Source organism: Podarcis tiliguerta (genome assembly GCF_965153285.1).
Source record: "Podarcis tiliguerta genome assembly, chromosome: 2".
Lineage (NCBI taxonomy): Eukaryota > Metazoa > Chordata > Lepidosauria > Squamata > Lacertidae > Podarcis > Podarcis tiliguerta.
The window spans coordinates 13,024,962-13,038,778 of NC_139535.1; the positions used below are offsets into that span (position 1 = coordinate 13,024,962).

General features: G+C 48.8%; 3 protein-coding genes across 3 annotated transcripts in view; all 3 read right to left on the reverse strand.

Moving 5' to 3' along the window:
• LOC310670718 (macrophage mannose receptor 1-like) overlaps window positions 1–13,817 on the reverse strand; it is a 225,773-nt gene that overhangs the window by 22,876 nt on the left and 189,080 nt on the right. The gene's annotated exons all lie outside the window — the stretch shown is intronic.
• NFKBIL1 (NFKB inhibitor like 1) lies at window positions 705–6,439 on the reverse strand. The gene is made up of 5 exons (XM_083426459.1): window positions 6,329–6,439; window positions 4,011–4,319; window positions 2,332–2,444; window positions 2,120–2,237; window positions 705–1,296 (listed from the first exon to the last, which is right to left on the reverse strand). Exons 2-5 carry the CDS (start codon window positions 4,297–4,299, stop codon window positions 755–757), a joined length of 1,062 nt encoding a protein of 353 aa, XP_083282585.1. The 5' UTR covers window positions 4,300–4,319; window positions 6,329–6,439; the 3' UTR covers window positions 705–754.
• Window positions 10,227–13,750, reverse strand: LOC310672840 (uncharacterized protein; the record flags this gene model as incomplete). Its single annotated transcript, XM_083430496.1, has 3 exons — window positions 10,227–11,498; window positions 13,319–13,370; window positions 13,697–13,750. 3 exons carry the CDS (start codon window positions 13,748–13,750, stop codon window positions 10,576–10,578), a joined length of 1,029 nt encoding a protein of 342 aa, XP_083286622.1. The 3' UTR covers window positions 10,227–10,575.

Below are 13,817 nucleotides of genomic sequence, written 5' to 3' on the forward strand. Positions count from 1 at the left end.
GGGCTCTGTGGTTTAACCCACAGCGCCACCCGCATTCCAAAATACTGTGTCCTAAAATATCAATAACTAGAATTGAAGCTCTGGAGAGGATGAGCAGCATAAACAAGGCCCCACTGTGCCGCCGGTCTCTATGGGGCTTCCGTCGCCTTCACTGACATTCTATTCGGGCTTCGGGAAGGGTTTCCTCATGAGTCACAAGGACTTCCTAGCTCTCTCCAGCCATTTCTGGGTCTGAATTAGAATTATTTCCCAGTGCCACACTCAAGCAGTGTGTGTTTCTGTACTGTTGTTTTGGCTGCTATCAACATTTTTTTTTTTTTTTTAGTTTGTAGGGTTGTATTTGCTATGACAAATCCATAAACTGACACTATTAACCCTGCAAAGGAACAAAGAGGGCATGGAAATGTATTGAAAACCAGCCTTTGCCAACCTGATGCCCTCCAGATGTTCTGGACTACAACTCCAAAACACCCAAAGTTTGCCAAGTGGGCAAAGGCTGGTTTAAACAAATTCTTAACTAGCTTTGGTCTCCAAAGGGGGTTCCTTTCAAGACAGAAAAGGCCCGACAGAGCCACTTATCTCTGTTCTTCTCTGGCAAGACCCCCAAGAGACTCGCAGAGAAACCTCTTCATTTTACATCTTGAGCCCTTTCTGCCCGCAACACAATCCAGCACGATTCCGCCCTCTTGAAAAAGGCAAAAAACAAACAAAACCCTTTATTCACAGACAGCCAAGGACACACACAGAGAGAGAGTTATTTGCAAGCTTCTGCTAGCCGGTTGAACGCTTGGGACAGCGCCGTGACAGTGTCCAATATCCGGCGGCGATCCTGTTCCGCCAAGCGCGCACCGCAGCGTTGGGCAAACTTGTCCGGGTGCCAGAGGGCCTGCTGGCGCCGCAGGAAGCGCCGGTAAGCCGCTTTGTCGGAGGGCTCCATGCCGTGGAGCGCCACGGCGGCCATCTCCTCTGGTGTCCCAGCCGCGCACGGCCAGGGAATGTCCACGTATCTCAAAAGGCGCGAACCGTCGGCGGAGAAGACCCGGCTGCAGCCTTCCTCGTAGCGCAGCTTCTTGGCTTCCCTCAGCTCCTTTTCCTTGGCTCGGGCCCGCTTTTGGTAGAGAAGGTGTTCCTCCTCACGGAGGCTCCCCAACTTAGGCGGAGGTTTCTGTGGTTCCGCTTTAGGCCTCTGGTGAAGGCGTTCGTTGTCCCGGCTACGCCTCTGCCTGTATTCGCGAGCGATGCGGTCGGCCCAGTCCTCGTAGGTTTCCGTGTCTGGTCCAGCGGTGTAGAAATCCTCTGGGAAGGGCAAAAAGGGAAGAGGAATTTGAGAATACAACTTAAAGGATCGTCTCACCCGTTATACACCCAGCTGAACATGGCACTCGAACGGCAGTTGGCCAGACACATCATCGGATTCCTCATAACAGCTGTGTGAATCAAAGAGGAGGAAGGGAACTTATTTAAATTTCTAGGATGACAATTCTCAGACAAAATGGCAATTATGGAAGTGATAACACAACTTTGGCTGCAGCTGATCAATATGCTATGGCCTTTAAATTGTGCTTGTGGGAGGGTTTTTTAAAAAAACTATTTCTTTCCTGCTTTATCCTGTATTTTTATCTTGTGAACCACTCTGAGAACTTCAGGTGAAGGGTTGTACAGTGGTACCTCGGGTTACAGTTGCTTCAGGTTACATACGCTTCAGGTTACAGACTCCGCTAACCCAGAAATAGTACCTTGGGTTAAGAACTTTACCTCAGGATGAGAACAGAAATTGTGCGGCGGCAGCGGGATGCCCCATTAGCTAAAGTGGTGCTTCAGGTTAAGAACAGTTTCAGGTTAAGAACGGACCTCCAGAACGAATTAAGTTCTTAACCCGAGGTACCACTGTATCTTTATTGTCATTGTCCCATACAGAACAATGAAATTGAATAAATCTACATCAGACGTTCAAAAACCAACAAGCCTGCTATCCCAGCCTGGTTATTCCAGCAGCTCTGCGGGGTAGGTTAAGCTGAGGGCGGTGGATTTGAACCCAGGTCTCCCGGGGCCTAGTTCAACACTCTAACCACTACACTGGCTCTCACAGAACTTTTGACTCTGCGAGGCTGAGCTTCACCTTCGTTTTGCCAGCCCATCTCCTGAAACTCGTCCTCCCATTCGCCGAGGAGTTTGCGGCGCCATTCCCTCTCTGCGTCACCTTCTGCCTTGTCTTCCTCAAACGCCTCCTGAGAGCACTGCAAAAAAGTTATGGAAGGTATCAGCATCCAGTCTGGTCAGGAAGCACTTGAAACCCAACCTTCCCCTTCCCCCACGGACCCATGCCGGTACCCATTTCTCTTCCTCTTCCCTCAGGAGTTCTCCCGGCGTCTTCCCATCTCTGTTCCTGATGCTCATTGCAGAGGGGCAACGGTTTCGCAAGGGCGAAAACAGGTCTTCGTAGACTGGGAGAAGGCGAAGAACAAAAAAACCGAGGTTATTGAATGGCAACCGACCTAACAGCATCAGGCAAACCCACCCTCCAGTGCCCTCTAATGGCTACAATATGCGCTGCTGACAGGCCTTTTTATATGTACAGTGGTACCTCAGGTTAAGTACTTAATTTGTTCCGGAGATCCGTTCTTAACCTGAAATTGTTCTTAACCTGAAGCACCACTTTAGCTAATGGGGCCTCCTGCTGCCGCCGCGCCGCCACCGCGCAGTTTCTGCTCTCATCCTGAGGTAAAGTTCTTAACCCAAGGTACTATTTCTGGGTTAGCGGAGTCTGTAACCTGAAGCGTATGTAACCTGTAGTGTATGTAACCCGAGGTACCACTGTACAGTCATACCTCGGGTTAAATAGCTTCAGGTTGAGCGTTTTCGGGTTGTGCTCTGTGGCGACCCAGAAGTAACGGAATGCAATACTTCCGGGTTTTGCCGCTCGCGCATGCACAAACACTCAAAATGATGTCATGCGCACGTGCGGAAGCGGCGACCCGCGCACGTGCAGATGCGGGTTGCGTTCGCTTCAGAACGGGGCTCCAGAACAGATCCCGTTCGTATCCAGAGGTACCACTGTACATAGGTGTAGCCAGGATTTTTGTGGGGGGCAGGCCTTTTGTGGAGGGGGGAACCTTAGTTAGCTATGTATTTTTATTGATTGGGGGGCAGCTGCCTCTCCCTGCCCCCCCCCCTTTGGCTACACCCATGTATATATAGATAAATAAATAAATAAATAAATACATAAATTTTAGTCCACCTTTCCACAAATAGCTCAAGGTGGAGTACATGGTTCTACTCCCCATTTTATCCTCACAGCAAGGTTTTAACTTGTGTGGGTGTTGTTTATTGTGTGTGGTTGTGTGAAACCATTCTTAAGTGTTATAAAAGGGACGTGGGTGGTGCTGTGGGTTAAACCACAGAGCCTAGGACTTGCCGATCAGAAGGTCGATGGTTCGAAACCCCACAACGGGGTGAGCTCCCGTTGCTCGGTCCCTGCTCCTGCCAACCTAGCAGTTCAAAAACACGTCAAAGTGCAAGTAGATAAATAGGTACTGCTCCAGCGGAAGGTAAACGGTGCTTCTGTGCGCTGCTCTGGTTCGCCAGAAGCGGCTTAGTCATGCTGGCCACATGACCCGGAAGCTGTACGCCGGCTCCCTCAGCCAATAAAGCGAGATGAGCGCCGCAACCCCAGAGTCAGTCACGACTGGACCTAATGGTCAGGGGTCCCTTTACCTTTACCTTTTAAGTGTCATAAGTTTTATAAGGCTGATTAATATTTTACAGCCTGCCAAGGACGCCGTAGTCCTACCTATCAGGGACGCTATTATCCAACCAATCAGGGATGCTGTGGCAGTAGATTTCCTGCCCTGTGAGGGAGTTGGCCTGGAAAACCATACAGATCCCTTCAACCTCCATCTTTCCATATTCCATCTCCTCCACCCACAGCAGACAACCACAGAGCCCCATTGTGCAAAGGACTTAGCATGTCCATAAGCTGATCAAGGAACTACTCACAGGCCGTGCCTCACCTGTGCCTCCCTTCCGGGCCACCTGTCGGGCAGCCACATGCAGAGCTGTGTCCCCACGCCGGTCCGGAATGGAGGGGTCCGCTCCGTGCTTCAGCAGGAGGATGGCGGTTTTGTGGTCCTGCCGGGCACAGCACCGGTGAAGGGGCGTTCGGAGCTTGCGCCCGGCTGCCTCACCCAGGTCCAAGGCTTCCCCGTGGTTCTGCAGGAGCCTGCGCAGTTTGCGGCGGCGGCTGGAATCGATGTAGCGCCACAGGCGACGCTGGTACCTTGACGCCATGGGAGCGGGCATGTGGTGGAAAGGGCCTGACGCTGTGGGGGGAGATGCAGGATCAGTACCCAGCGCCCTCCCCCTGGGTTCTGACCACACCCCTCCATCTCTGCTTTGCTCAGCTTAGCCGTATGGCCTTTGTTTTATACCAGTGGTTCCCAACCTTATTTTGGCCATTCTCCACCTAAGCGTCTCTAAAATCCTGACCCCCCCCCCCCCGGTAACACATAATTCTTATTACAGTGGTGCCCCGCAAGACGAATGCCTCGCAAGACGGAAAACCCGCTAGACGAAAGGGTTTTCCGTTTTGGAGGTGCTTCGCAGAACGAATTTCCTATGGGCTTGCTTCGCAAGACGAAAATGTCTTGCGAGTTCCTGCGATTTTTTTTCGCTCCCCACCCCCTTTTGCTAAGGCACTAAGCCGCTAATAGCCTTTTAGCAGCTAATCCGCTAATCCCTTAAGCCTTTAATAGGCGCTAAACCGCTAATAGCGCTAATCCGCTAATGGGGTTGCTTCGCAAGACGAAAAAACCGCTAGACGAAGAGACTCGCGGAACGGATTCTTTTCATCTTGCAAGGCACCACTGTATTTTAAAAAAAGAACTCCTACACATGTGGAGGAAGCCGAAAAGGCCATTAGCTTGGTCTAAACAAGCTTCCAAAGAACATGGCCTCCACATTGCTTGCGTATTAGAAATTAGAAGTTTAGAAATTATTTATTGTAACTGTTGAGTGGATTTCTGTTTAACTTTTCTATGCTGATATTATTATTTTGTGCTATTCTAATAATTGTTGAATGTTACTTTTTGATGTAGGTTGCTTATTTTAAAGTTTTGTTTTATTAATGCATTTTTGTACTGCATTAGATTGTTATAAGTTGTACGTTTTTTGTTTTTTCAGCTTGTAAACCGCCTTGAGTATTGTAAGATAGAAAGACGGTATACAAATTTTAAAAAATGACAGGAAAAATGAATGTATGTCACAATATATATTTATATGCTGTATATGAGGCCCCTAGAACCATAAGAAATGCAAAATGCAAACAAATTCACTGTTAATAACTCATTCTCAAATTTCCCCCCTTAAAAATCAAATTGCCCTCCTGTTGGGTTTTATACCAAAGACCTACCTCATTATCCTTGTGTTTGACACCTGATACTATCTATTTACCTAATGTGTGAGCACACTCACTCACAAACACACACACAGTGTTAGGGAAGAGAAATAGTTTTTCTATAGGCACTTCACATCTCTGCAACGCCTTACCTGTTGGCATCCAGAAATCTTCCACTCCTTTGGGAAAGCTGGGAAAGCCAGGTGGCTTATAGAGAGGCAAACATTACCCATTGGTGGTGGGGGATCTTTTTACAGCTGAATATGAGCCCTGCAGGGGCGCAGGTGGCGCTGTGGGTTAAACCACACAGCCTAGGACTTGCCGATCAGAAGGTCGGCGGTTCGAATCCCCACGACAGGGTGAGCTCCAGTTGTTCAGTCCCTGTTCCTGCCAACCTAGCAGTTCGAAAGCACGTCAAAGTGCAAGTAGATAAATAGGTACCGCTCCGGTGGGAAGGTAAATGGCGTTTCCGTGTGCTGCTCTGGTTTGCCAGAAGCGGCTTAGTCATGCCGGCCACATGACCCGGAAGCTGTACGCCGGCTCCTTCGGTGAATAAAGCAAGATGAGCGCCACAACCCCAGAGTCGGTCACGACTGGACCTAATGGTCAGGGGTCCCTTTACCTTTAAGAGCCCTGCAGGATCAAGCCCATCTATTCCAGTGTCCTGCCCTTACGGCGGCCAGCAAAATGTCCCCATGGGGAGAAGCCCACAACCAGGACCTGAGGGCAACAGCCCCTCTCCCCACCTCACTGTCCTTTCCTTGAGGGTTTTTAAGCAGAGGTTGGATGGCCGTGATCTAGCTGAGAGTCCTGCCTTGCGCGGGTTGGACTAGATGACCCTTGGGGACCCCCTTCCAACTCTACCATTCCGTGATTTCCCCCCAGCAACCTGTCTTCACGCGGGACCCACTCTCACCCCCCCCCAATCATAATTACCTAAACACCCCTCCGACAACTGCAAGTTTTCGCGCACGAAGGGATTCCTCCCGGCCTGCGTTGATCCATGGCGGAAGGGGAGGCGGAAAGGGAACGCACCGATGAGGGCGGATGTGGCTTCAGGAAGCAGCCCAAAGCGAAGTGGTCCGCGCGCGCGTGCCAGTACTTGGTACTCAGCCTATTGGAGTCCGGCTAGGAAACCGCGAGGTAGGACCAGAAAGTAATTAGCCCTCCCGAACAGTCCCATAGCTTCTTGCTAGGTTTCTCACTGTACTATGGAGTCGTCTCCTCTACTTTCCAGTTTATGTGAGGCAGCCCGGGGCTGATGGGAGTTGTAGTTTAAAACATCTGGCGGGCGCCAGACAAGCGAAGGCTGCTGGGAGGACTAGTGTGATAATTGTAGCGCTTTGAAGACTGAAAAGTGCTACATAAATCCTCATATTTACCTCTATTATTTATTGTTAGTATTAGGAGTAGTAATATTTCGGTTGTTGGCATCTGTTTCAGGAGACAATATTATTAATAATAATAATTTTTATTATTTATACTCTGCTCATCTGACTGGGTTTCCCCAGCCATTGGGCGGATCCCAACAGAACACTAAAAACACACGAAAACATCAAACATTAAAAACCTCCCTAAACAGGGCTGCCTTCAGATGTCTTCTAAAAGTCAGATAGTTGTTGTATTTCCATGACATCTGACAGGAGGGTGTTCTACAGGGCAGGTGCCACTACCGAGAAGGCCCTCTGCCTGCTTCCCTGTAACCTCACTTCTCACAGGTAGGAAACCGCCAGGAGGCCCTCGGAGCTGGGCCTCAGTGTCTGGGCTGAACGATGTGGGTGGAGACACTCCTTCAGGTATATTAATAATATTATTAATGGTGGAACCCATGCTGCATTTTAAGACGCACACCTCAGCTTCCTGTCAGCACAATTTTACAAGCAGCAGGAGGGTCCCGCAGGCTTCACGCTGCAACATTTTGTTGCAGACCTCACATGTTGCTATTAATTATCACTTATAATTTGCCTACAATTTTCGAAGTGCTGTATAGAGATTAAATTATAAGGCCCTGTTTGCAGGCCCATAATCTAATAAAGGTAAAGGTAAAGGTACCCCTGCCCGTACGGGCCAGTCTTGCCAGACTCTAGGGTTGTGCGCTCATCTCACTCTATAGGCCGGGAGCCAGCGCTGTCCGCAGACACTTCCAGGTCACGTGGCCAGCGTGACAAGCTGCATCTGGTGAGCCAGCGCAGCACACGGAACGCCGTTTACCTTCCCGCTGGTAAGCGGTCCCTATTTATCTACTTGCACCCGGAGGTGCTTTCGAACTGCTAGGTTGGCAGGCGCTGGGACCGAACGATGGGAGCGCACCCGCCGCGGGGATTCAAACCACCGACCATGCGATCGGCAAGTCCTAGGCGCTGAGCGCACACCACAGGAAGTCTTCCCTTGTTGGCATCTGGAAGCCCAAGTATACATACATTGCAGGTAGTCAATGACATGCCCTTCAGATTGGGCTACATCTCCCCATCATCCCTGGGGCCTTTGGTCAGGCAGCTGAGACTGATGGGAGTTGTAGTTCAACTAGAGCCAGTGTGGTGTAGTGGTTAAGAGCGTTGGACTCGTAATCTGGTGAACCGGGTTCGCTTCCCCGCTCCTCCACATGCAGCTGCTGGGTGACCCTGGGCCAGTCACACTTCTCTGAAGTCTCTCAGCCCCACTCACCTCACAGAGTGTTTGTTGTGGGGGAGGAAGGGAACGGAGAATGTTAGCCGCTTTGAGACTCCTTCGGGTAGTGACAAAGCGGGATATCAAATCCAAACTCCTCTTCTTCAACATCTGCAGGGCGCTGAATGGCTGCCCCTGACAAACACACGCTGGGGAAATATTGGCTGGTTACTCTCCATGGTTACAGACAGGAGTCTTTCCCAGCCTGGGGGCTGAAGCAGGGACCCTCTGCATCCAAAGCATGAGATCCAGCACAGAGCTATGCCCCGTCCCCACCGGCTGCTGACTATGACAGCTGCATGGTACCTCTACATTCAGAGATGGGAGTGACATCAGGTGGAAAGGAATGTCTGCAAGACAGTGTTGCAAGGTGCTAGCTGCCTGAGACGCAGGACTGGGCAGCCTGTGGTCCAAGCCTCATCCTAATTTCATAGGTGTTGAGGTGAAAAATGTGACATTGGGATAAGGAGTTCCCTGGAAAGAGGAATTGATTGTTGTTGTTTTTTAATTTTTATTAGGAATTTAAACAAAACACATATCTTAAAACACAGTGTTTATTCAAAACCTGCCAAGGAGTCCAATTCACTTTGTTGCGTTTTTAAGTACTTTGTAAAAGGTTCCCATTCATCTTTAAAGTCACAGTTATCCTTGTCCCGTAGTTTATGTGTCAATTTTGCCAGTTCTGCACAGTCCATCAATTTCTCTTGCCGTATTTCTTTAGTCGGGGTTTCCTCACTCTTCCATCCTTGTGCTATTAAGACTCTCGCCACCGTTGCTGCGTACATGAAGATGTTTTTTAGCTTCTTTGGCAGGTCTTTCCCTCTAATCCCTAACAGAAATGCTTCGGGTTTTTAAACAAATGTTAGATGGAACATTTTCTTCAATTCATTGTATATCATTTCCCAATTTTTTAAAATTACATTACAATCCCACCACATATGATAAAATGTCCCCTGAAAGAGGAATTGATTGTTAAACCACTCTGAGAACAGTAGGATTCTTTGGGGGAAGACACAGTGGTTAAATTGGTTAAATCAGGGCCGGCTCACCCATGTGGCAGGCAGAGGTAGCCACCTCAGGTAGCAGAAGCCCAAGAGGCAGTGTTCCACCGGCTCCCTGCCCACATCCACCAGATCTCATGATATATCTGGCTTTTGGCCAGATCTCACGATATATCACCAGAGCCCAACATTGTCAAAACTGCTTTGCAGGCATTGCCTCTCAACCCAGGTAAGGGAGGTTTTGGCAGCCATGGCGCCTTCCTGTTTAGCCTCAGGCGGCAAAACAGGATGTGCTGCCCGAGGTATGATCCTTTTTTAAAAATGAATAGCACAGATGGGGCCCAATTCTAGTTTTGTCCTCCTGTTCCCCCTCCTCCCTCATGAGTTCTACCATGATAGCAGTGCTATCCCCTGAACTGGTTGCAAACAAGACAGGGAGCAAGTGGGGGCTGTCTCGAGAATAAGCTGTGAATGATGGGGCAGGTCTTCCTTCCTTCTCTTGGATAAGCCTCCATTAGGAATGGAGAAGAGGGTCCAATTTAGCTCTTTGCCACACACAGCAAAAATTAGTCTCCTGGGCCAGGGAGTATCATGATGTTCTGGGAAGGAGAGGTAGGGAAGGGTTAGGATGGGTTACGGTTAGTACGTTTCCAAGCACAATTCAAAGTGTTGGTGCTGACCTTTAAAGCCCTAAACGGCCTCGGCCCATATACCTGAAGGTGGGTCTCCACCCCCATCGTTCTGCCTGGACACTGAGATCCAGCGCCGAGGGCCTTCTGGAGGTTCCCTCACTGCGAGAGGCCAAGTTACAGGGAACCAGGCAGAGGGCCTTCTTGGTAGTGGCACCCTCCCTGTGGAACGCCCTCCCACCAGATGTCAAAGAGAACAACAACTACCAGACTTTTAGAAGACATCTGAAGGCAGCCCTGTTTAGGGAAGCTTTTAATGTTTGATGCATTACAGTATTTTAATATTTTCTTGGAAGCCGCGCCAGATGGGCGGGGTATAAATATTATTATTATTATTATTATTATTACTACTACTACTACTACTACTATTATTATTGGATGCTGCAGATACACATTGAGAAGGCATCTGAGAAAAAAGAAGAGAAGAAGGCATCTGAGTTTTTTCACCCTAATGTTTCATTAAGACAATGAGAAGGAAACAAAAGAAAGGAAGGAAGGAAGGAAGGAAGGAAGGAAGGAAGGAAGGAAGGAAGGAAGGAAGGAAGGACAGTCTCGGAAATCACTCAACAATTATTTATGGGGTGGGCAGGGCAAGGACTGCAGTCATAATTTAGCTCACCTACTTGGTTAATACCAGAGGACTCTTAATCCACAACTGGGTTATACTAGAAGACAAATCCTGAGTTAGAGGATTGCTCTACCTGCCATCTATAAAACACGCAAGAGAAATTTAGACGCAGGTGCTGAAAATCATTGGTGGGCCTTTTCTGCATTCCAGATTCCTCTGCTGCCATTCCTGCTGTTGCTGCCCATGTTGAACCAGCCTTCAGTGAATCTTTTTCAGCATTCTAGCTACCAGCTCCCACCACCCCCTTGTAGACACTTCATAGCGGATCCCTTTTTCAGAGATGGTCACCGCAATCTGGTTCTCTCCTTTCCCAGAGTTCAACATGATCCTTTCTTCACTGCCCATAATAACCACCATCTTGGCATTGTTCTGGACACACCAGGGCTCCTGCTGTAACTTGGACAAAGCCACGCCAAAACACTTCTTGCCCCCTGCTGACTCCATCACATCCCTTGCCTTCCTTAAGTTCTCCAAGTTCAGCTGGACAATCCCTGCTTGGAGGCGCTCTAGGAACAACGTCTCACTCTTCTCATTGATGTTATAGCCAGCCACACCATCCTTTGAGAAGACACAGATCTCACTGAGACCTTGGCCAGAGATAAATTTCACTGCCCATCCATCACATTCCACCAGCATCTGGGCATCTTCCTTGATGGAGCTAGGCTCCACGGCAAAACACTCCACTGCTTTGTCAAAGCAAGCAAAGGATGAGGCCTTCTTAGATGAACTCCAGCAACGCAGCTTGCTACGGGTACTAAGAAGACTCCCCAGGCTCAGGGGCTGCGGCTGGGAGCAGAGGCAGGCGAGATACTGCTCCCATGTGGCCACAAAGACATGATATTGGGCTTTGCCTTGGATGCAGAAAACGGTGATCTCACAGTCACCCTTCCCAAAAATCCACTCTAACAGCTTGCGGTCAGCAGCAATGGTGAGCTGGGCGTTGTTTCTTACGCACTGGGGCTCTAGGCTCAGTTGATTCAAGGCAAGGTTCAGGCAGGAGAACAGCTCACTGTTTGGGTCCACACGGCTTCGAAGGGATAGCAAAGTCGAGAAACTGAAGGCCACCTTTTCCCAGTGCAAAACAAACCTGCGGTGTTGGTTCCAGATTTGCACAATGGGATCTAAGGGGAGAGATGACAGGGGGCTGAAAAACAGTTCTGACATTGATGTCAGGGATGGGGAACCTGTGGCCCAGTGTTGTCAACACTGCTGGGCATATAGTTTCCATTATTTACTTCTATGCAATTTTCAGAGTCTGCATTTCATATCCCTCTGACTTCACTGCTCACATTTTCTCTCTCTAGGCCTATTCATATAATTATAATATATCTGACAACTCAGGATAACATCTACGCATCTGAGGAAGTAGACTCTGGTCCACAGCTTAACAAATGCATTACATATTTGAAAGGTGCCGCATCTCAGAGGCAAGTCCACTAAGGGAGTCTAAACGCATTGCTTGGTTTTCGGAAAAGAAAATGGCGAGTTTTTCTGAGACTTGACTGCCTCCTTCCCTACAAACCCTGCCAGTGTTCGTATTCTCAGAGAGGACCCTCTTGGTAGTTCTGCTCCGCTCAGCTCAGGGTGGCCATGGCCCAGGGGAAGGCCTTCTCTGTGGCAGCCCCTAAGTTGTGGCATGCCCTTCCTTCACTCTAACTTTCAGCTAATGATGAACACACACCTCTTTACTCTGGCCTTTGCCACCTGAGGTGTGACCCAGTTGTTTTAAACCACTTTTATTGTTGCATTTTAATAATTTTAAATTATACCCTGCCCATCTGGCTGGGTTTCCCCAGCCACTCTGCACAGCTCCCAACATAATACTAAAAACACGATAAAACATCAAACATTAAAAACTTCCCTAAACAGGGATGCCTTCAGATGTTTTCTGAAAGTCAGGTACTTGTTTATTTCCTTGACATCTGATGGGCGGGCGTTCCACAGGGTAGGTGCCACTACCAAGAAGGCCCTCTGCCTGCTTACCTGTAACCCCACTTCTCGCAGTGAGGGAACCGCCAGAAGGCCCTCGGCACTGGACCTCAGTGTCTGGGCTGAATGATGGGGGTGGAGACCCACCTTCAGGTATATGGGCCGAGGTTGTTTAGGGCTTTAAAGGTCAGCACCAACACTATGAATTGTGTTTTGATCGTTGTAACCCACCCTGAGACCTTAGGGTGAAGGAGAGGTAATAAATTAAAACATTAATTGTTCAATTAAAAGATGCTGGAGGCTGCAATCTTACACACATTTACCTGGGAGTAAGGCCCTTTGAACGGAATCTATGAGTAGTAAAGCGCAACACTGAACTGTGAGGAAAGTGGGCTGGGGCAAGGAATTGTAAAGAAAGTGTCAGAGTGGTGCAGCTTGGTAAGTTTAGACAAATTCACAGAGAATGATGATATCAGTGGCTGCTAGTGATAACAGCTATCTTACCTCCAGTGTGGCTGCTGGGAATATAGCAGGAGAGAGTGTACTGCTGAATTCAGGTCCTGCCTGGTATCTGGTCAGCCACTGCGATGCTAAACTAGATGGGCCTTTGGCCTGATCTAGCAGGGCCTCTTCCTATACCCTTAATAAGGCAATACTTCCAAACACAAGCAGTTCAGCACTGAAACAAAATGCCTCCAGGGGCTGAGGAACCTCCTGTAAAGTTTCTAGAAAAGGCTGGCCACACATCTGTCAGAGATGTCATATTTTAGACAAGGTAAGATCATCCTTTATTGGATCCCAGGCTTCTGATTACATATCTCCTACATCTAATACCATCTCACCTATCATGGACAAAAGAAAATGCCCATCTTCTTCCATCCTTTCCCTACTGCCTCCTTAGGTTTATCATTCATCCATACATACATACTGCACCAATCTGGGCTGCCAAGTCCTGCCTCCTTGCTATAGTCTTACTTTGTGTGGAGGTATGTTGGGAGGCTCAATAACTCACCACTCAGAGGTTGGAGCTCAGATCTTTCTCCTCCTGGTGCACCGAGCAAGTGCTGAATGAGTCATGACCCAAGCAGCTGTTCAACCTGTTATTTTGCTCTTTTGACTCCAGTACATGCTTATTTGTTTTCCATGTTTTTGTAGCTAGGGGAAGCCTAACAGGTATCCAGGGTTTAGCTCTCAGGGGAAGGGCAGCCAGGGGATGGATGGATAGACGGACAGAAACACACACACACACACACACACACACACACACACACACACACAGAGTGTGTGTTGCGAAAGAAAGTTGCTTGTGCTTTTGACTGACATGTAGCTTGCCCCATTTGTTGGTACAGGATCAAATTGCAGCACACCTTCAAATTATGTGCAAGGGAACCAGAGAAGCACAAATCTCTTCACCCAAGAGCTCAGCCACCACAAGTATTGCCATATCTTGAGTAGCCCGGGGGGTCAAGTCCCTTTATGGCTGTAATATCTGTCATGGATGTTTCAGCTGG

What these genes read in the sequence shown, in the direction of transcription:
- NFKBIL1 (XM_083426459.1), bottom strand. Translation starts at nt 4,299, where the DNA reads ATGCCCGCTCCCATGGCGTCAAGGTACCAGCGTCGCCTGTGGCGCTAC. An exon ending in GGCCCGGAAGGGAGGCACAG is followed by an intron (nt 2,445 to 4,010) that starts GTGAGGCACGGC and finishes GCCTTCTCCCAG; the next exon opens with TCTACGAAGACCTGTTTTCG. An exon ending in GATGGGCTGGCAAAACGAAG is followed by an intron (nt 1,297 to 2,119) that starts GTGAAGCTCAGC and finishes TGCCCTTCCCAG; the next exon opens with AGGATTTCTACACCGCTGGA.